The following is a 24334-nucleotide window of genomic DNA, read 5'->3' as shown; positions in this document are numbered from 1 at the left end:
ATCATCTCTGTCGGACAAATAAACAAACTGTCCCGGCAATATTGTCAGGCTCTGTAACGTTTACGATAGTCAGTGACTCATAGTTGACACAGTCTGTTTCTGGCCATTTTTTGTTTTTAATTAACTTTGGCATTTTCTCGCCGTCAGTTGATGCTTCATATCCATATGGGTCAATCCGCCGTTTGTTTCTATGGGGATTCAGAAAAATATTTTATTTTGTATTTTGGAAAGCCTTCCATTCTGTCATACAGCTTGATGGCATGTGTACTTAACCTGACTCTGCCAGACGGAAGAGACGCCTGCTTCACATCATTTGTTTCACAACGTACTTCCACCTGGGATCTCTGTAGCCCAATCGCTGTAGAAAGCCGTAGGCCTACCTTTTTTTCAAGCTACTTGGCAGGCGATTGGAGGCATGCTAACTCCAACCAATCACATTGACGTGTCTACGTGACGTATAGTATAGCTGCGCCAACAGGAAAGTATACACTAACCCCGCAAAGGATACAAGTGTTAACACTTGGATAAAAAAAAACTCACTATCATGTCGGATGTGAAGGTCATGTCTTCGCTTGCTTTCAAGAAAGAATAGAAGACGATTTTCCAATTTTAACGCACTAGGAAATACGGTACAAGACAATTGCAACAGGTGCTTCTCGATGCCGTCACACCCGGTCTCGCCGTGCTAAGTACAGTATGTTGAGCTCAGAAACTATTTCGGCCAGATCACTGAAACCACTGGCGTCCGTGCAATCACCTGCCGGTACAAAGCACACAACCCCATTACCTGAAGGAAGGAACCAAATGGAACGGACTCTGAGAGAGTGTGTGAGCAGTAAGGATAGTGAGTGTAAAGGAAAGGAGAAGAGGGAGCAGGGAGGTATAGACTATAGAGGGTATATGGCTGCTGTTATGCAGAAATGTAAACACTTTGCAACGTTTGCAGAAAACAATGACACCACAGGGAGCGTGTGTGCACATATGCACGCACGCGTGTGTGTGTGTGTGTGTGTGTGTATGTGTATGTGTGTGTCTGTGTGTGTGTGTGTGTGTGTGTGCGCGCGCGTGCGTGCGTGCGTGCGACAGAAAGGTCTGCATGCGTGTCAAACTCCGGAGACACGGTTCTCTGTGTTTTAGTGTGTGTGCTGTACGCGTGTCACGTGCACGTAGGTGGATGCAACAACAGCACCACAGGGAACGGAAGGGGAGACAGAGGTGAAACTAAAGAAGGGATGAGAGAGAGAGAGAGAGAGAGAGAGAGAGAGAGAGAGAGAGAGAGAGAGAGAGAGAGAGAGAGAGAGAGAGAGGGAGAGAGGGAGAGAGGGAGGGAGGGAGGGAGGGAGGGAGGGAGGGAGGGAGGGAGGGAGGGAGGGAGAGAGAGAGAGAGAGAGAGAGAGAGAGAGAGAGAGAGAGAGAGAGAGAGAGAGAGAGAGAGAGAGAGAGAGAGAGAGAGAGAGAGAGAGAGAGAGAGAGAGGGAGGGAGGGAGAGAGAGAGAGAGAGAGAGAGAGAGAGAGAGAGGGAGAGCTGACAAGAAAGATAAACAGAAGAGCTTAGAGGAAGAAGGAAGAGAAGGAGGAAGGAGACAGAGAAGGAAACAAGACAAGGTCCAATATCCACTTAAAGAGCTTCTATCTATCTAACGACAATTGTAACTGTACTGGCAATCAGAGCTACTGTACGGAGAGCAACACCACCGCTTCTGGATCGATCCAACTGCCAGAAACCACTTAACTCCATGTTTTAACTTTCTGTGTTGTTTTCATTGATTAAACTACAGCGTCACGCAAAGGCATCGGCGAGCTTTTGTCGGTCTGCTAGTCTTTGAATCGTGATAAGTAGCAGGGTTTTTTTTTTTACATAATAGACAGATACGGTATAATGGGAGTCTTAGGTCGGTGACAGGCAGACCCAAACACATGTTCACCACCTATTTATCACTCAGCTAGAATAGACACACAAGTCATTGTATGGTCAATTGGTCATGTCATATCATGACACACCATACAACATATCTTAAGCTGACAAGGGACACGGTTTGAGAATAGGTGCAGAGGTGTATAACGTTTTACTTAAGTAAAAGCATAAATACTACAATGAGGAATTCAATATTTATTAGTATTGGCGTCAAAATTTACTTCCAAAAGTAAAATTACTCACGATTTTCCCCACCACTGCCACACGACCCGGGCTAGTATAAGGAAAACGAGTGTTACCTCATTCTGCTACGGACACGCTGGATCACTGCAGAAACAAATGACACACCTGTGATTGATATAAACTGATCTAAGGAATAGATTATAGTGTGTTTTATCACGGAAACCAGCTAATCAGAAATTCAGAATCAAGGATTGGGACTATTCGGCTTCAGAAAACGTAATTAAAACGTCATTTGTTTGTGTTTGTGTTTCCTCAGATTCTCGGCCGTTTCTGAAGAACCCCATGATGTTCTAGAAAGAAGACTCTCCTCTCCAACACACACACACTCACACACACACACACACACACTCGCGCACACACACACAAACACATGCGTGCGCGCACGCCAGCCCATCACCGCAGCAACCATGACGGCAGTCTCCACGGGAAACCAGATTGCGACGGTCTTCCGAACACGATGACGCGTGTGTGGTTGCTAAGATACGATGACGATGCTACTTAGAGAGGAAGGCCTCCACTTGGTTTTGTGACATTTCGGGGGCCTTCTCTCGTTCTCTCCTTCTCACTTTCCTCCTTTTTTTGGAATGGAACTACACTGTCTTTCCCCCCCACTGTCTTCTCTTCCCCTCCCTCATTCCCAAACGGCGAGATGGAAGCGTTTCTCATCGGCGAACAATCCCATTGGACGCTGTGTCGCCGATGTCTCAACCCGGGATCCAGTCTGATTGGGCGGACAGACCGTCCCAGTTGCGTGAACCGGATTGCGTCTCACCGAGGCTTAACACGATTGGACAATTTTCGCGCTTTCCACGTCGTCAAGAATCATTCCCATTGGGCCGTTATATCAATCACCATCACTTTCTACAACATCATCAGGGATCAATCGTGATTGGACGATTCAGACTCCCGCAAACCAGTCCAATGAGACGACTGGATGTTGGGGGGTTTCAAACTTTGGGGCGAGGACCCAAAAGTGGGTCCCCCTAGGGACCTGTTCGCTGTTGGTTCCAAAATGTGATCTCGTGAGGCTGATTTGTACTTGGTTGCACGGCACTGGCGGGCACGGGAATAGCCGATCTGCGAGTTTGTAGATCGGCTATTTTCGATTTTACAGGCAGGTAACCAAGTTTAAATCAGGCGTTATTAGTCCCAGGTTACAGACGATTTTGGTCACTGGGTAGAAAAGAAAAGAAAACTATTATTCTGTTTTTTAAGAAACCCTCTAAAGGTTAGTTAACCTCACTGGGCAGTTGATGATATCCCCATTCTCTGATTGGATGGTAATTAAGCCAATCGGAGGAGCTCAGGGCTAGGAAAGAGGGGATGAGTATAAAAACAATAAGAAGAAAAAAGATGGACAAGAAAAAACAACTTGAGAATATGTGTGTGGTTGTTTCATTTGATTCCCTTTTAGGAGCTGAAACGGATGCATGGAAAACATGTTCTTATGTTGTCATTCAGCTTATTTCATGTTTTATACACACCTCCCTTTATGCCCCCCGCGGTAACTCTCTCTCTCTCTCTCTCTCTCTCTCTCTCTCCCTGCCTGCACACAAACGCAAATATCACGCAACGACAAAGCTATGTCATTTGTTTTTTAATTAAACGAGCAAGTATATCAATTGTTCTCAAAGTGGATTCCAGGGATTCTCTGGGGTCGTTTTAGAGGAGTCTAAATAGACCCTTTACAAGTCTGTAACTCTGACAAGAGTAAAGGGGTGACCTTGAAATGTAAAAGTTTGAGAACCGTTGAACTACTACACGGTTAGTGTTCTGTGCTAAATACTTGCCGACACATTTTCGGATAGTCTATTTTCTCAAGTGTTCAAGGTTCATTGTTACAACTTGTGTAGAGGTCTCTCCCCCCCCCCCCCCCTCTCTCTCTCTCTCTTTCTTAACTCTGATCATGTTGGATGCAACTTTTGTTTTGATTAGATACTTTCCATAATGCTTTACTCCCTGAAGTCTCTCTCTCTCTACCAGACGATACAGACCATCCCAGTGACCTTTTACCACCCTAAAATTAACCTTTTGACCCTTCACCCATGAGCCCCCCACCCCCCACAAAATAGCTGTGGGGTTTGTTTCTGATATTTGTAGAAAAGTAAAGATGAGGCAGAGGAGCGCTTGATTTCTTAACGCGCAAAAAGATTTGGTTAAAGTTCAAATTTGAGGAAACATTTTCATAATACTTGTATGAACAAGAGCAAACAAGCAAAAATATAAACAAACTTACATTTAATGTAACCACTTAAGCCAAAATGTTCAAAAATAGCCGAAGTGGTTATTAATCTACAAAACGTTGAAACCACAACGAACATGAAACCAAGCGCTCCTCAACTCAACGTCGGCGAAAGTATTTCCCACCTTGTTTTTTCTGACCTTATAAGAGTGCAGACTGTCGTGTGTGTTTTCATTTTGTTTTGTTCAATTCCTTTGCCTGTTCATGTGTTTTATTTGTTGATTAGTGTTGCGAGACTGTGCGAGGGAGGTAAAGGGATATTCCATGTAGATAGAATTTGACAAACTGTTTTATTTTAAGTTGTTTCTTTTGTTTGTTTCTCTATCTCTCTCTCTCTCTCTCTTGATCTCTCAGTCTGTCACTGTTTTTTGGGTTTGAGCTGACTGCAAATATACAGTATTATTGAGATATGACTGTTGTCTATTGGTTTCTCACTCACACTCCCTCACACACACACACACACACACACACACACACACACAAGGCACGGTTACACACATGCTGCTTACACACACTTAATATGCAGTACAATATAGAGCGTCGCAGTCCCGCCCCCCTTCGAGGGCACCGGAGGAAGATTCAGATCATGACAAATCATGGCAATAAACGCAATTTTATGGGCCGAACAAATAATTACAGATAAAAGAAGAAAAAGATGGCTTTTTAATCATTTGTCCGGCCCAAGAAATTGTGTTTATTGTCATGACTTGTCAGGAGCTGGCTTTGAAAGGTCTTTAAATAAATACTTTATGAAACGTCTGTGGAAAAATGTATGGGAAATCCTCTGCTGGTGCCCTCGTCGGCGGCGGTGGGAATCATATCGCTATCGGTCGTATATCAGCCTTAAAATGCTATATCAGAATCTAACCAATATCAAAATATCGGTTTTAGATATTTTGCTTTATTTCATAATAGTTTACAATGTGTGAATGTGAAGCTGACAAAAAGACGGTTTCTGAGCTGTCCACAGCCCTCCACTGAGACACAGACAGCGTCTGATCGATTATTTATATGGAGAAATCCTGTCATTTAACATGCAACTCTACGGGGGAGAAGGACAGCTTGGCTGAGCCCCTCGCTGCCTTTTGGACAAGGACGGGTTGGGGAGGGACTTGGCGAAGGGCTAATAATATTAAAGTCTAACTCATGTTGATTAGGTGAAGTAATGGTGATGTAAAACAAACTGTGCCAACACAAACATTAACCCATTCTGACCTGAGATCAGATTCACATGAGGTTTCCACTGGACACACACTGGTCTGATTAAACGCCATTAACAATAAAAAGACAATATGACGTAATGAGGCACATTATGACGTACATTTTCCCTTCATTGTCAATGGCGTTTACAAAACTAAAGACAAACATTGAACCTGTGTATAGGAGGGCCTGGCGCCCCTCAAAAATTAAACTACATTTACATCGATTGAACTAATACGTGCAGGCCTAATAGGTGACAGGTCCATTAAAGCAGGTAACCAGAATGCACTTTTTTTGTTATTTTTAAGTCTGCACTTGCACCCAGAATCACAGTTAGATAGATACCTCTATTATCCCACGGGCGAAAATCAGGGAATCCGCTGTCTGACACCGTGGCTTTGCATGCGGTTATAGGGTTAGTATTGGGGTAACCTCATAGACCACAGGCGTTTTATTTTCAAAGGAGAAAAAAAACAACGCGTGGGCAAGTCATGGCGTAGGCCCATGTTGTATTTTCACTAACCGATACGAGTGCAGAGGGGTGTCTGTCCAAATGTGGTGACGGACGCCAGTGTTCTCCGCTGTGTGGAGAGGGGAGTGTCAGGCTAGGTTCGGCCTCTCTATGCCCAGAAAAGCATAGGACTCTTTAAGACTAGTAATTGGGCGAGAATAATGACGCTGACCCAAAATCCGTCGCCCAGAGGCGGCATGTACAGCAGCTATGCTTATGCTAGCAGTTATGCTAAGAGTATGAAAAAGAAAAAGTACTGTTGTACAGTAAAAACAAGGCAAAACAAAACTAGAAGCATCAGCAATAAAGAGCCATGGTAAACGAAGGTAAATAAGTGTCCATTACAGTGAGTGCGTCATAAGTGTCTCACCGTATCTCGTCATAAAATAAAAATATACTTATTATCAGTGCAGTGCCAAGTAAAAAAAAGGTGTCTATTGCTCAGTGCAAAAATCATGTTTTTGTGAAGGTGCTCACAGTGAAAAAACAGCAGTTATTACTGTAGATAACGGCAAAGATTCCAGTGTCATGCATCCCATGTATTGTGGGGTAAGGCTGGGGTACTGTAAGTTAACGCAAAGCCACGTGCATGCATGCATTTTGAAAGGTGCAAGGGGTATATTAAGACCCATGCACACTCACACATTGACCATAAAGATAAGCTGCTCTTATTGGACTATAATGGAATAATGGAACAATGTTGACAGTGTCTGTCAATGCTGCTTTGGCTAAGCAGTGATGACGCTGGGTGATTTACACCCCTACTCGTTAGAATGCCTCTCAGCGTGACTCTAATAACTCGATGCAAGGTCAAAACGTAGCGTGTTGTAATGTCGGTTCTCTTCCCTAGAGTCATGGAGTTCTCCTGCCCCCTGCTCCTCGCACGCAGCCCAAGACAAATAGGAAAGCGAGACCTGCCATCTCCGCTTTACTTCCCGTATCTGCGTGACCTTTTTAGGAGACCAGAAGTAGGCTGCGTTTACTCTACACGCCATACGATGTTCCAAACATTTCGACACTCAAATGGCTTTTTTTCAGCGGGACAAATCAGGGGGAAAATCTACTTTGTTATCGATCATTTTCTGTCCCAGCGACACCCTCTATAGGCTATATGGATGTCCGAGAGATCTGCCTTTCACACATTTTGGGATGACCATTGTATGCCATTTTGTGTACACCTTGTGAGTATACTTTTCCCGCTACTGTTCAACACGTGTTTCGGTTTTGACCCTTGGCTCGTTTTATTGAAGTCAGCATGCAGGGCCTATACTGGTACAATGTCTTACTAATCCCAGCTGTATGAGGGCAAGTTTTTGCATTCAGGATATAGCTTAAACAAACGTGTCTCCAGTAAAAATGGATACACACACACACGCACACATATGCACTATGAGTCGTTACTACATGCAGTACAATAGTTTCAGTGTGTGTTGTTTGTGTATGTGTAAACACACACACACACACTGACACACACACACACACACACACACACACTAATGCATGGTAGGAATGCTTCACAACCACACAAATACAAGCACACATGCATGACCCACACGTGCACTATACTAATGAATGATAGTTTGGATGTCTAGTTTTGTGACACATGCACACAATTATCTCACACACATGTATTTCAAACCACACACACACACACACACACACACATGCACCGTTATAATTACACAAAAGGTGTGTACGCACTCACACAACACAACACACACAACACTTTCACGCACACAAATATATAGCTAATATATCATGGCTGTGTACATAGTGCACACATGCGACCGCACACACACACACACGGTAGTATTTAGGAGCGTACACCGTACACACACTCACCCATCACATGCAGACGCATGCAGATAAATTACACCTATATTGCACGCTGCACACATACAGTACGTGTGCACACACACACACACACACACACGCACGCACACACTTAAACTGGTACTGTACACGTAGGACGGCACATCAATCACACACACACACACACGATGTGTGCTCCATTTCAGAGTGTATATTTACAGTGCATTATGAGGTTAATGAGGTGAGTCTTTCTCTCCTCTGTCTCTTTAATGGATCTCTCTCTCCCTCTCTCTCTCTCTCCCTTCAACCCTTCTAATCCTCGGCTTCTATCTTTACTCTTACCGTACCTTTATCCTCCCTCTTGCTCGCTTTCTGTCCTTCCATCTTTCTGTAATCCTTTCTTATGTACTTGTGTCTTACTGTACTTGCATCTTCTCCAATATTTCAGTTTGTTGATGATATCCCCCCCCCCCTCTCTCTCTCTCTCTCTCTCTCTCTCTCTCTCTCTCTCTCTCTCTCTCTCTCTCTCTCTCCCTCCATCTATCTTTCCCTCTCCATCTATCTCTCTGTTTACCAAATAGCTGATGTCACTTTTTCCATTTCCTGCTAATGGAGGGAGAGAGCGGGAGGGGTGGAGGGGGGACTCAGAGAGAGAGAGAGAGAGAGAGAGAGAGAGAAGATGAGTGGAGAAAGACAGATGAAAAGGTCACTGGGTCATGGAAATGAAAGCGTGAAGAATGAGCGGGATGGAGAGATGGAGATATTCATATAGAGTGTGTTCATGAGCTTGTCCAGCCGTCTCCATTCACTGCCATGTGTTTCACTGCCACCCAACGTCCGGCGCAAGGTTTGCCACCCATGATGAGCGTCCTTTCCTTCAGAAAGAGATTCCTTGCTATGCCCTAGTATGGTCGAATCAACGGAAGGGGTGCCCTGGCCGCAGCCATAACTGAGGTGTACCATTGAGCTTAGCAATTGACACCTCAGTATTGATTGCCTACACGTGGCCTACAGGGCATGGCTCTGTAGAGGTGTCTCTAGGCTCTATGCACTTCCTTCACATGTGTTACCAATGATACTAATGAAGGCTCTGTTCCATTCTTTGCTCAGCTGCTTAATAGTTTGTTTGTTTTTGCGTTGTTTGGTCTGTTGCCCGAACAACACACCTTTTCTCATTAACTAACGGACAAATTACAGGACGCAACAGGAAGAGACAGAAGGACCGACGAGAGGGAGTAAGGGGGGCGGCGCACTGTAAACTACCGTTTACACATTTTATAGTATGTGTATATAGGCCCGTGTCCACGGGCCGCCGTACCATATATTATTTCAAAAGATGTTCTATTTGTCTTTAGACATGTTGTTTAATACAACTATACTGGTATTCATAACAAAAATCTAAAATGTTTCAAAAGAATGTCTTTGTGACAGAGCTGCCTCTGACGGTCTAATTGTCTGGTGTTCAACAATACACATTTATTGTATTCATGCTGCTGTATTGTATGCTTGTAACATTTAGATTCTCAGTCCCACAGAAGGTGCACATTCTGCTGTGACATGGAACGCTTGTGTGGTGCCTGAAGAGCTGATGACATTTTGAGGATTATCGTGGGTGAATTGCTAGTACATTGGGGTTGGTTGATTACTTAGCCATGGGTGGAGTCTTTGGGAATATGGTTCAGTTGAGTGTATATAGGCTGCCATGGGGAGAGCCTGACACCTGTACCACTCACTTAAGTTTTGTTGTTAAGAGTTGCCTTTTCGTTATAGTTGTCCAGTTTTGCAGTTATGTTATCCAAGCCTGGGATACATTAAAACCTTTATTTTTCACCTGCAAGCCTGCCTCCTGGTCCATGCCTGACAAACAGCCGTCTTAAATTCTTTCTTTCCCACGTCCGTATATACGTACGTACCCCCCAGCAGCGGACGCTATTTGCTAGGTTGGTATATATACGACCCTAACGTATACTCTGTATACTCTGTGTATATAATGGTTGAGCCCCACGTCAGCTTTTAACATAGATCCGGTTGCTCTCCGTCACCACCAGCTATGGGACGTTACACCAAAGGAGGCTTTTCAAACCTCCATAAGTCGGAATCCAGAAGCTGTCCTCGGTGGATCTTCTGCCATACAAAGTTGGGATAGAGATAAGAGTTTACAGGTCTAAAAATAGAAGGATGAGAAAGAAGAGAGGGAAGAATTATAAAGGAGAGAGAGGGGATGAAAGATGAAGGGATGAAAGGAGGGCAGCAGAGAGAGAGAGAGAGAGAAAGAGAGAGAGAGATATTCACAGATGCAAAGCTATAGTGAAACAACACATGTGCACACCCATGCACGCACGCGCGCACACACACACACACACACACACACACACACACACACACACACACACACACACACACACACACACACACACATCATTACTCTTCATTAGAACTCTTTATGAAGAGAATTACAACAGGAGTTTCCTCTGGGCCTGCTGTGTGCGTGCGTGCAGCGTGCGTGTATTTCTGAACTGGTAGAAGTAGAATAAACAATTTCTGTTCTCTTACTTACTATCTCTCTCTCTCTCTCTCACACACACACACACACACACTAAACGGTCTGTGTTTAGCATCATTCGTTTTTCGTCGTTTTCGGAGCGAGCGATTTGTTTTTCTTCTTCTTGTCATTCGCCTGTTTGACTTGATGGATGGTGGGTAGTGACGCACACCACCTGCGCCCCGCACACACACACACACACACACACGCACACACACGCACACACACACACACAGTTATGTGTAAACAATCTCATATTCACATTTGTGTGCACACCTACAGTATACAAATCTTCTACGCCATATACACGAATACACTCATAAACAAATAATGCACGCGCGCACGCACACACACACACACACACACACACACACACACACACACACACACACACACACACAGTGTAAACAGTGATGAATGTACATCCTCATGCATCACGACTCCAAGGAGCCCGGTGACCCTAAGGGGGTCACTGGTTCAAATCGCCGGCGGAGCTGTGTACGATTGGTGCAATAGTAAACATGGTCCAATATATCCCCAGACGTGCCCTGGAGCAAGGCACGTATCACTGACCAAATGGATGTTACGGTGGCCACTTTCAACCTCGTCCACTTTTGTAAATGTTCAAAATAATACCAAATTTCCGAGGCGCTTGGATGGCGCCATGTAAGAGTTAACAATAACACCCTATACTGCCCAGCGTCAGTTGGAACCGGTAAACAGGGCCCTTTTCAAGGTAACACAGAGCCCGCGCGCATGACCGGGCATTAGCACACGGGCCTAACGAACGCCATCGCGGGACGATCGCCGACCACGCGAGGCATGAATTATCTTTCCACAACTACCGACGGGACCGCGACGGGCCGTCAAAATGTATACGTTTTGATTTGAATCGTAATCTGTGATTTGGATTCGGAGAAATCAGCGGGAGAAGATTTTGGCTCCTGAGTCCAGAACATTTGAATGGGCGGCATGATGGAGGGGGGCCACTTTGCTCACAGACTGTGGTGTGTACAACCTCACAAGTCACCTCACAGACTGTGGTGTGTACAACCTCACAAGTCGCGCCGTGACACATTGTGTGCTTCTCTCCTTCTAGACTTTATTATTTCACATGATTTGTACAAAAAAACAGGTTGTGTGTCTGCCTCTCTGTTCCCATTGTGGCGGCGGGAAGGCCTGTGTGTGTGTGTGTGTGTGTGTGTGTGTGTGTGTGTGTGTGTGTGTGTGTGTGTGTGTGTGTGTGTGTGTTAATCTGCTAAAGGGTTCATTCCTCCTATTGGAATAAATGAGAAACACACGCACATGTTCAAACTATTCAGATTGATACTAATTTAGGTCTGTGTTTTTTTTAAACAAACGGAACTTGGCAGTGAGAGAGAGACAGACAGACAGACAGACAGACAGACAGACAGACAGACAGACAGACAGACAGACAGACAGACAGACAGACAGACAGACAGAGAAGGAGAGAAATATAATGTGAGAAGGAAGAGGAGAAAAGATGGAGGGATGAAGTGTGTGTGTGTGTGTGTGTGTGTGTGTGTGTGTGTGTGTGTGTGTGTGTGTGTGTGTGTGTGCGTGCGTGCGTGCGTGCGTGCGTGCGTGCGTGCGTGCGTGTGTGTGTGTGTGTGTGTGCGTGCGTGCGTGTGTGTGTGTGTGTTGTTTTAGCTGGGTGGCCCGTGAGCAAGCGTTGACCTTTTCAAAGATAGCAGCATAACTGCCTTCATATGATCTGAAAAACAGAGAGAGAGAGAGAGAGAGAGAGAGAGAGAGAGAGAGAGAGAGAGAGAGAGAGGATAACAGAGGAAGGAAGGAAGTGATGGAGGGAGGGAGAAAGTTGTTATTCTCTCCACAGAGAATAGAAACTGATTCTTCCGTCGTTCATTGACCTCTGGGTGAGGAAAGAAAGAGAGTGAAAGATAGTTTTTAAATAGAGAAAGAAAGAAAGAAAGAAACGGGGGTCCCCCAGGGGTCTGTAATTGGTCCTATGATCATCCCCCCCCCCCCTGTAGGCCTACACCAAATCTCATTACCAGAAATACGCTCGGACTCACAACATGTCTCACAACACGTTGTTTACTGGAAGTGGATGTTTACCACTAACTTATTGTTTTTTGAATATATTTTTGGGGGCATTTGTTTAGGCCTTTTATAGATAGATGAACAGCAGACAGGCAGGGAATGGGGAGAGCTAATTGGTGGTGACACACAGCAAAGGTCATCCGGATCTGGACTCAAACCCGCTACATGCTCTACAAGCTTTACAATAACTACAAGCTCAAAACACCAACGGTAATGTTGAGTGACATTGTGAGAGAGGAGGGGGAGTACGCTCTTTGTGCAGGGCTCTGTTTTCGACCGTACGCAATTAGACAAGTATCAATATTTATGTTGGACATGATGCATTAGGGCTCATTTGGTATAGGGGACAAAACACTGATATGACTGCATATCACATAAACTACACTACTGCAAACTGTCATTCCCTATGATGTCATCACTATATATGTATAGGGACACATGCATCAGTAAGCAGGAACTGGGGATGGCAATGAAGGACCCGGGACGTTTGGCGTGGCGTTGTGAGGTCCATGGTCTCGACCACGGTCGAAAGATGATGATGACACCACTGCAGGCATGCACCCCACTGGGGCAAAACAGGGGCACTGAATGTCCCCTGTTAAATGGACACTTTTGCCGGTCATAATATTATTCAACACATTGCTGTCCGGGACTGGAAACGAACCTCTGGAGACTCCTGCCCCTAACTATACTGCTGGCAACACAAGCCGGTTGAGGCCGGTTCTGCGAAAGCACCAATCTAGAACGGAACCAGTTATTTTGGTGGAAAAGAGGTCTGAGTGAGACGGTGGAAAGAATGAGAGAAACAGACAGATAGACAGAGATTTAGACAGACACAGAGACGATGAAGAGATAGAAACATGTTAGAAGGAACAGCGTAGGAAAGACAGAGTGATGGAAACGAGGATGGAGTGATGGACTGAGGGGCTGAGAAAGAGAGGGATGGAGGTGTGAGATACCGCCCCGAGGTCACCCATCATCAACAAGCCTAAACACGGAAAGGTCAACTATTAATAGCTCTGTGTGTGTGTGTGTGTGTGTGTGTGTGTGTGTGTGTGTGTGTGTGTGTGTCCTGTGATATAGACAGGGCAATAGTCAGGACAATGTTCCTGGTCGTCACCAGAGATATGGGGCCCTATCTTGCCCCTTACCCATTATCCCTAAACTTATTTGCCATTTTTTGAGGGGCGCTAGCCCAGGTTTAATGATTGTTTTGTCAACATTTGTTTTACATCACCATAATCATCACCATAATCACCATATCAATGAGTTAGACTTTAATATATTAGCGCCACTCTCTTCACACGGGTGTGTTTTCTTTTTATGTACAAGTAAGACGCGCAAACGCGTGAAGCGAACGCAGCTCGTGTGTGTGTGGTTGTGTGTGTGTGTGTGTGTGTGTGTGTGCTACAGCTGCGCCCTGTGTGTGTGTGTGTGTGTGTGCTACAGCTGCGCCCTCTGGTGGCGGGCGGGTGGTGTAACAGCGTGACACACACACACAGACATTCAGCCCTTGCTGTCATAGTAAGTGGCTCAGTGCGTTCGCAATAAAAACATTTTAAAATAGTTCTACTAGCCTAACACATTGTGAGCTTGTAGAATTAGTGTTTATAATATTAGGATTCAGGTTGGGGTTACATTTACGATCTGGCATTGGGACCAGTTGTGATACCAAAATGTATTTATTTGTTGGAGCTAGTTAAACTATCAAGATACTGTGGTTACTTTTACCTGTTCACATAATGACAGAGAGAGAGAGAGAGAGAGAGATAGAGAGAGAGAGAGAGAGAGAGAGAGAGAGAGACTATCACAGGTCTGACCTTGTGTTGTTTTCAGTTGGGGAGAAGAATGAAGATGAATTGAACTCATCAAGGCACACACACACGTGTGCGTGCGCGGTCACACATGCATGCGAGCACAAACACACTTAACTGGAGCAACAAAGTAAAGAATAGCACTTGACTTTCTCTCCAGATTATTTGCCAGGTAAACACACATGCACGCACGCACACACAAACTGTGGTGTTTTTGTATTGTATTGTGTACCTTTATTTTGAAGTGTTTCCTGTTGTCCTTGTAACATTGTCACCTCTGTTGTCTCACCCTACCTGGCTGTGATTACTAGTTTCCCCCCACCTGTGTCCTGTTAGTCTTCCAGCCAATCCCTATGTTGATTATCACCTGTGTTTGGTTATCCCTGCCTACTTAAACCCTCAGTTCCTTTTGTTCTTGTTCTGTGGTAGTGTTTCCAGTCCTGTGTGTAGTCTATGCTTCCTGAGTTTTGGGTGAATAAATCCCTCTGCATTCGACCTATCCTGCCTTTGACCAGTCTGTTCTGCATTTTGGGTCCTATACATCTGCAGTCGCACCGTCGGATGCGCACGCACACACTGAAATGGGGTCCATTCAAACCTCCGTTTCCATTTTCTGGAGATTAAAATTTGCAGTAAAAATGAACACCGATGACGGATTCAGGAGATGGCATCAATCAAAAGGTGAAGTGAAGACCTGCCATGACACCGGCAATGGCCCCTAGCTGGCTGCTGAACCGCCCGCGAGCTGCTTGGGGTCGGCCGCTTCAAATCATCTGAAGCAGTGAGGCCTTCAAATCATCTGAAGCTGTGAGGCCTAGTGGACAGGCCGCTTCAAATCATCTGAAGCTGTGAGGCCTAGTGGACAGCGCGGCATGCGAGTAAGTACACCAACAAACATAAGCACACATCTCCCCTACAATCCACGTCAGGTGTGTGTGTGTGTGTGTGTGTGTGTGTGTGTGTGTGTGTGTGTGTGTGTGTGTGTGTGTGTGTGTGTGTGTGTGTGTGTGTGTGTGTGTGTGTGTGTGTGTGTGTGTGTGTGTGTGTGTGTGTGTGTGTGTGTGTGTGTGTGTGTGGGGGGGGGGGTGTGGGTGTGTGATTTGTGTTATTGGTTGTGGGTCATCATTTAAACAGACAATATTGAATAATTCAACACACGCATGCGCACGCACACACGCGTGCAGCCTAGGCACTCACGCTCGCACCAACGCACACACACCATTTCGGAAAGAGGGATTAAGATAGAAGGCGGAAATGGGAAGTTTAATAATATAAAGTGTAATGATCAGAATGTTAATGAATTGTGCGCTTTATGAAAGATGCTTCGTTAGGTGACCCTTAGTGGGTTTTCGTCTGCTTGTCACTGGATGGCCACCCTAAAATCATTAGAAACGGAATCCAAAGAAAAGTATGCACATCTCTAAAAAAAAAACTTTCAGGTGCTGAACAAAAACATACGTACAGGAGAAGGAGAAGTAATCCGCACACTGTTTCATAGCTCCCACAGGAATTGTATTTATTCTAGGATGACAACGTTTCGACCCCTTATGGGTCTTCGTCATACCTGACGAAGACCCATGAGAGGTCGAAACGGTGTGTGTCTATGGAGTTAACATTAGTCTAATAGACCAGGTGTGGTTATAAATTATAATATGCAAATTTGTCTTCCCTGTGGTTTCTTTCTTCCAGAAATGTGTTTGGGGGTCCCCCAAACACATGACTAAACCTATCCTAGCGTAACCTTAAGGTGCAGTCAAGTGTAAAACAGGACCAGATGAGGGGGTAGATGCCATCAGTTCATTTGAAGGTAGAAGAATAATGAAGTGGTGATAGTCCACCATCTGCAGGTTAAACAATGTAACTACAGTCAAATATGGCATCTCAGCCTTAGTTGTAACCTCTTGGGTTCCATTCCTGCCAGTAGCCAGTATACGTAGCTTGCCCATAGCTAATCTACATGCTTGCGAGGTGTTATGCACATAGAATTGGCGTAGATTGGCTATTGTCCACAATATCTGAGTCAAACTAAATGTAATGCCTCTAACTAAGGGTTCTTTCTGCGAATACGGGCTGCTTATTGTATAGCCGGGAGGGGCATGCATTTCCAACATTCACATTATCGCATGTCTTCTGCAGAGCGGTCTGGCACCAAGCACTGGTTGGGCATTTAGCAGAAACCAAAAAAATCTATCTGTCAATAAGAGGCGGGTGTGACTGGGGATGGTTTACCAGGCTTGCATTGTTCCTGAGTCACCTGGTTCTCGACTGGACAGTGGACACTGAGTATTATCTATCTATCTATCCATCTATCCATCTATCCATCTATCCATCTATCCATCTATCCATCCATCCATCCATCCATCCATCCGGAGCTGGCCTGTTCTTGCATCATTCTGACGTCTGCATATACTCCATATTTAGGCATGCCTGACAAAGAAATATATGCCTGATATATGGATGCATATATATGCATGCCCCACCCATATCTGGATGGGGCATTTTCATTCATTTCCAACTTGCATAGTTCCAAGTAGGCCAGTGCCCAGCGGGCACCGCTGTAGAAGCCCCACGGGCACCGCTCTAGTATTAATAATAATAATAATAAACAGCCCAAAAAGAAAAAAAGCTATACGCAATATACACAATGAGCTAATATAAACATTGATGACTGAAATTAATAAACCAGTAATACACACCTGAGGGCGGGAAGTGAGCGAGGTCGCGTGCACGCATCCGCCTGGGTGACGGCAGACTGCTGAGCGAGCGCTGGCGCTTTGACATGGGGGTTCAGATCGACATAATTATGGAATCAATTCTGTACTGGCCAGCCGCCATATATGGAGTGTGTCATACAGGTGTGTGTTATACAGGGTTTGAAATAAAGTATGACAAAGGCAGTGCATGTCACAACTGAGTTGTTAACTTGACCATGTTTTGGTAGTGTTCAGTTCAGTCATGAATGGAAATGGGATTTCTGTGACGTGGCCAAAAAAAGGCCCGAAAAGTGGATCGAGCAAATCATAACGATTTACTCATTGGGAGATCTAAAGGTCAGAGGTCATTTGACAAATGACTTTGAGCTTCATGAGGGATCCTCACGGCCCTCTCTCTACCATATTGCCGAATTTGGTGAAAAACGATATAGCACATGGTGGGATTTTCACAAAAACAAAATGAGTCTACGCCCTTTGGGCTTTATAATAAATAAATACAGCTGCAAGCAGCTATAAGATGGGATCAAGCCCAAAAAGAAAACATGGCTGACATGGCGTCGGTAGAGTGGAGATGTCGTCAGAACGATAGCACAGAACTGACAAAACTGCTAAAATGGCTAAAATTCTTACGGAAACAATAAAATATAGAGATAAAACATAAGAGGGTGCCCGGTGCACCTATCTATTACTGCCATCAAACTGTAGGCTGCTCTGAAGACCATATATGGGCAAAGGTTTGTGCTACATGTGTGTACACGTCATGCCTGTAGAATTTCAGTGTTTAACAGCAGTTGTTTCCAAAATAAGTACATAGGAGCACTCTGTATATTTTAGATACACATTAAAATTCATAATTTGTATTTGATGGATAATACGTTCTGTGTTTTGGTGTAGTGAAATAATTCAGTTAGAGGTTTGAGTTTGCGGCGCAGAAGGTATGTTTCATGGTGTTCAAACAATGACAGCGACAGTAGACAGTAACCTTAGGCCAAATGCCCTCTGGGTTAACACTGATGTCCCACGGATGTCACTGAGTTGGAATGAGAAGAGAACCAAAACTGAAGAGAATTGTGAAAAGCAACAGAACCGGGATGAGGAGAAGAAACTGAAAGAAAAGTTAGCCTCTGCAGAGCAAATCATGGAAAGTGAATACCGAAGCAGATTGTCTCTTTGGATGTTGGAGGAGGAGAAATGGGGCAAAGAGAGACATGGACTTGTCAAGCAGCTTGGCCAACTCCAGAAACAACTGGACATAACCCAGGAGGAACATGAACTAATGGGAGAACGGGATACTTTGGTCAAGAAGAACGAGCAACTCCAGAAGCAACTGGACCTCGTCCAGGAAGAGCTGGGGACCATGAGAACCAAAGACGCTCAGCGGACAACGGACGAGGAGAACTGGGAGAAGGAGAGACAGCAGTTAGCTGGAGAAAAGGAAGCTTTGGTCGAGATGAAAGACCAACTGCAGAACCAACTGGAGCTCACCCAGGAGGAGCTGCAAACCAAAGACACTTCTTGGTCAATGGAGGAGGAGCAATGGAGAAAGGAGAGACAGGGACTGGCTGGAGAAAAGGAGGCCATGGCTAAGGAGAACGGACAGCTCCAGAAGCAACTGGACCTCACCCAAGAAGAACTGAGAACCGAGGCTTCTCATGTGTTAACGGAGGGGGACAGATTGGGGCAGGAGCTGATGCAGGGAGAAATGGAGGCCTTGGCTGAAAGTAATATGCAACTCCAGCAGCAAATTGACTACATCTGGGAACAAAATCAACAAATGGGAACAAACGAGAACCGTTTGTGCCTCTCATATAGCATGGAGAAGGAGAAATGGGGCAAGGAGAGACAGGCACTAGTGGGAGAAAAGGAGGCTTTTCTTCAGCAGAAAGAGCAACTGCAGAGCCAACTGGAGGCTTTGGTTCAGCAGACTGGGCAACTGCAGAGCGACCTGGACCTCTCTAAGGTCGAACTGAGAACCAAAGAGACTCATTGGTTTACCGAGGAGGAGAAATGGGGGCAGGATATGCAGGGAATATCTGGCGAAAATGATGTTTTCTCTAAGAAGAATGAAGAACTCCTTCAGCAACTGGAGCTGGCCCAGGGCGAACTGAGAACCAAGGATTCTCATTGGTTTCTGGAGGAGGAGAAATGGGGCCAGGTAAGAGAGTCACTAGTGGGCGAAAAGGAGGCTATGGATATGATGAATGAAGCGCTCGTGAAGCAACTGAACCTGACCGTAGAAGAACTGGAAACCATGAGAACCAAAGAGACTTGCTGGGAAACCGAGGAGGAGAAATGGGGGCGTGAGAGACAGGGACTCGTGGAAGAAAGTGAGGCTTCGGCTAAGAGGAATCTGTGCCTCCAAGAGCAACTGGATGTCACCCGGGAGGAACTGAGAATCAAAGGCGCCAAATGGTCAATGGAGGAGGACAAACGGAGGGAGGAGAGACAGAGACTAGCTGAAGAAAAGGAGGTGTTGTGTAAGCAGAATGGACAACTCCAGAAGCAACTGGACCTGATACGGGAAGAGCTGGAAACCATGAAAACCAAAGTGGCTCACTGGGCAACAGAGGAGGAGAAATGGGGGCATGAGAGACGGGGACTTGCCAGAGAGAAGGAGACTTTGACTAAGAAACTGAAACACAACAATGCTGGTTTCTTGATGGAGGAGGAGAAATGGCGGAAGGAGATACAGCGATTAGTTGGAGAAAACAAGGCTTTAGCTAAGATTTACAGGCAGCACCAGGACCAACTGGTTCTCGACCAGGAGGAACTGAGGACCACGGGAGAAGAATGGCGACAGAAATTTCAAATATACAGAACCAAGTGGACCCTCACCCCAGGAAGAACGGAGAACCGAGTGACACTTCAAAAGGCTCATTGTTAAAATGGCTTTCACAGCACACATGGCTGTTGATATAAAGTTGCTATGGTTGCCTCTTGATGGTTCATTTTAGAACCTTTGAAACAACAGTGTTGAACCAAAGTGCTGTACACAAACAAATAAGACATACATAATAGGGTAAAACTAAATAAAATACATAATCAATGATCATGTGCAAGTTCAGTACACATGCTGCACAAGATTACATTTAAAGAGCCTTCAGCCAACATTAAAATCCCCTACAACTTAAACCTGGTCATGTAATCATATAAAAAATGCACTGTAAACAGAGCTGGTACCCATCGGCCCAACTGAAACACAGGTCAGTTCAAAGTGGAGGCGGAGACCGGTAACATTTGCTTGCATTCAAAGCTTTTCTTAAAAATAATTACTTTAGAAGTGAAATTTCCGAGCTAGACTCACCAAGGTTTGACAAATAGAACCTCCAATCCAATTAACGAGCCCAGGTTTTGTCCGCGGTAGTTGGATGGCATGGTCAAAGGTATTTTACAGCAACGGCAAGGTACCGTACAGCATGTTAATTGCGTTAATCAAGGTAACATCTTTTGGTGGGGAAATCTAACTCCTTCGTCCAAGATGCCAGCGCTCGCCCCCACAGAGCCACGCTTATCACAGACCAACTCCAGAATGACGTGGGAGTATAGAGAGGATGGAATGACCTGTATAGAGTATAGAGAGGATGGAATGACCTGCCGACCGCCCAGACCTCAACTCACTTGAGGACTTGTTGGATCCGCTCGCTCACCTCTTATGTGCTAGACTCCAGCAGCTACAGTAGCTAACACAGGCACATTAGCTGCCCTGCGACACATCCCGATTGAGGAATAGCCTACATGGCAACGTGTGACCAGGCTTGTGACAAGCCTTTTTTTTAAACGAACCAATAGTACACCTGTATACGTATGAATAGCCTGATAGGTGATTCTTTAGTGCATGTACCAGATAGGCTGGTATGTGAGGTTCTAATCATTAGAGCCTGTTGGGACAGAAGTCCTGAGCTGAGCGTGCTCCGTCAATTTATTGATTAAGAGAAGGCCAGACAGTTGTAGTGTCTCAGTGAACAGTCTATACTCACAAGGTGATATTTCTTTCTTTAAAGTTTTATAATTTAGTCAGCAGCAGTCATGACGATGACATTATAGAGCCTCCATCAGGCTCTAATGCGTGACAGCCTAGTACCGTGTTAGACCCCCTGGCTGGGCGGCCCATTTGCTGTATGTCGTTCCCCTTCGCGCTCTCCCTGTTTTCTGTCCAAATCCACCCCGTCCAGTTGCTATCAATAAAGACTCAGAAAAAGCCTGGAAGCCTAAAAGTTAATAAATATAAAAGTAAAATAAAAACAAATAATATAAAAGAAACAAATGCAGTAATACTTAATAATAATAATTATTATTCATTAAATAAATTAATAGTGGTAAAAATCCCGAATCATATCAAATGTAGTTTTGTCCATCTGCGTACAGCGTACAGTATATTAGACACCGCTGGGCCAACGGCCATGACACTTGTTGTAGGTATAAAACTGTTTACATATTAAACCTTTTTTTGTTAGTTTTTTTGTTTGTTTTTTGTTTGTTTTTCTTGTTTGTTTCAAAGCCTTCCAACTTGATTACGATTCTTTCACATCTTTAATTAGGCCTACATACCTATAGTACGCAGCGCTCCAAGAACTCTTTATGTGTAATGTCTGTTCTTCCAAGTGTTGCTTTTGATGGCTTCATAGATTCAGTTAGCACTATCACCAGTGTGTTTAATATACAGGTACATGATCTTACTAGTATTACTACGACACAAGAGTCGCACAATGCAGTTAAAGCTCTAATAACCAGAGACAACAAAGGGGTGGAGTGCCACAAAGTCACATGACAGGAATACAGACGTTTCATTATGTGCAACCACAGCACTGTGCATCATGACTTTGTACACAACAGAAACCCATGTTTGTTTAAGTTGCTTAGGACCACATGCAATGACTTGAAGTCACCATGACCCGATTTGCAGGGGTCATCAATATGTCCATAAATATGTCCGTGTCGAGTTTTAGATTTTCTTTTTTTACACACCATAATCATTTTCCTATTTTGATCATAAAACCCAATTACGGAATGTCATGTATCCAGGTTTTCTTCAGATTATCTCTGACACTTATTTACTACGACACTATGTATGGCACATTAGCCCACCTATTTGCAAGGACCCCCTTAACTTTGAGAGTGTACAAATGGAACATTTTCATTGACATTACAGGGCTTGACATTAACTTTTTGAGGCACTTGTCCTTTGGGCAAGTACATTTCCCATTCACTTGTCCGGGCACAAAAGTCACTTGTCCGGAGCACAAGTGATTTTGAGCAACGCTACTGTGTCCACTACATCAAAGAGACAGTCCTCAAATATTTGGAATCAGTCTGAAAAATCTTAAAGACGCGCTTTGTTGAATGGCTCTAAAGAGACTGTGTACCAATTTGCGTGATGTTTGGACAAAATCTGTAGGTGTAGTGTAAAAAATAATGTTTTGCCTCCTGGTGGCACTATAACAGGCCAATGTGAAAACTTTGGGGCAGAGGTTCAGCTTTGGCATTCAGGGAGTGTGTGTGTGCAGAGTATGGCTGCGATCAAGCCAATGGTGCCAGAGATTAGCTGGTCACAGTCGGTCCGACGGATGGACGGACGGACAGACAGACGGAAGGACGGAAAACATACTCTCTCCCCATGCCTTCGGCCTGGTGGAGACAATAACAGGATACTTAGCAAAATAACAGCTGTCAATTCTAAGTAAAACACTGATGATAGGACATTTTACTCCAAACTGGAGACAAATGACAACTAATCCAGTTTTCTCCTCAGTGGGTTAACCAATAAATCTGAAATTGACCATTGGCACAATATGCAGGGAGTGAGGGAGCCGATTCTTCACCTTTTCCAAATGTAATCTGTTAATGAGCATTGGCATGTTTTCTCCTCAGGGGGTTGGCCAGTATATCTGCTCTAAAATGCAGCGTCACCCTGAGTGATGGTCATGCCATATATAAATAAGTGCCCAAAGTGAATTTATACATTTTAGAAAATATTTAATCCTATAAAGAGTTTTAAGCCCGGAAATAAGACAGCCAGCTACATGAATAATCATGACCGTTTGTTTGGGTCAAAATAAAGATTTGTAAAACACTAAAAAAGATGAAGGTACATCATGAAGGTGTGCATATTTTAAAAGTAAGGAAAACTACTCCTCCCATAAAGCATTGTGCAAGCCTTTGCAACTCCTCAAACCGGAAATATGGTCTAAGATGGCTTCTTCTCACGATTGCAGGTGTTCGAGTATTCCTCCATGACATTGTATAATCTAGTTTTAAGAACAACTAGAAGAAAAACATTTAAGAAAAACATTTCAAATTGTATCATTGGTCTTTTGTGTGGAGCGTTCACTAATAGGAATTGGGAAGGGCGTTAGGACCCTTCAAGATATTAATGGATCAGTTAATATTATAGACTTCCAGGATTTAGTGAGAAGATACAGGATCGATAGGCATTATCTTTTATTTTATTTCAGAATTAGATCTGCTTGTAGAGCCTATAGGGGTTCCCTCGGAAGCATTCCATTCTTAAATTATTTCAGAATGCCCCTAAACAAATCGTGTCATATGATATCCAAATCATCAGTTTGTCCGCAAATGTAACCTTTTCCATTCTCTTTAAATATTTTATTTCACATTACTATAATGATCATTAGACCCAGAGCAATAACCTCCCAGACTCCCTCTCAATGAGTTCTGAAATGTAATGAATGTAGAATTATGTGCAGGATATCATTTACAAACAACTGTGAGGGACTAAGTTTTCTTTTTAATAGCTTTCTTAAACCAAAGATCCTCTCTCTCACACTAATGCCAGTGCACCCTCCTTTGTGCCAACGTTGGCACAGTGCCAAAGGTCGCCTAGCCCTGCTGTAAAACATACTGTAAGCGTAAAATGGTGTCTTAAGCAACCCATGAGGGTTTATTGGTGCTGGGTAAGTTGTAGTCCAATGTTAAGTAGTTGTTTTATCATGTGATAAGAAACTGCACTGTGATTGATGGGGCCAGTTTGTCTACACAGCATTGGTTCTCAAAGTGGGGTCCAGGGACCTTGCAGGGGTCCTTGGGGGTTTCCAGGGGGTCCCCAGCAAAATGTGTTAATACAGCATCACAATAATGTTGACCACTGTATCCCTATGTGTTTCTTATTCAAACATCACACCTGTGTGAAGTGAGGGGCGCTAATATATTAAAGTCTAACTCATGTTGATTAGGTGCAAACTCAAACATTAAATGCCATTAACAATAAAGAGACAATATGACGTAATGAGTTACATACA

The 24334-nt window shown here is 44.4% G+C and overlaps 1 protein-coding gene across 1 annotated transcript in view; it reads left to right on the top strand.

Annotated features, from left to right (window-relative positions):
- LOC310876119 (dachshund homolog 2-like) overlaps positions 1 to 4671 on the top strand; it is a 112703-nt gene extending 108032 nt beyond the window's left edge. Inside the window, exon 14 of the mRNA XM_083789564.1 lies at positions 2415 to 4671. Within this exon, the coding sequence (XP_083645690.1) occupies positions 2415 to 2452 (38 nt within the window). The 3' untranslated portion in view covers positions 2453 to 4671. The remainder of the gene's footprint in view (positions 1 to 2414) is intronic.
- The last annotated feature ends 19663 nt before the right edge of the window (positions 4672 to 24334 follow it).

Source organism: Protomyctophum parallelum, assembly GCF_964188405.1.
Source record: "Protomyctophum parallelum genome assembly, chromosome: 18".
In the NCBI taxonomy this organism is placed as follows: Eukaryota; Metazoa; Chordata; class Actinopteri; order Myctophiformes; family Myctophidae; genus Protomyctophum; species Protomyctophum parallelum.
Note: the sequence above shows the minus strand (reverse complement) of the source record. Positions and strands in the feature narration are given on the sequence as shown.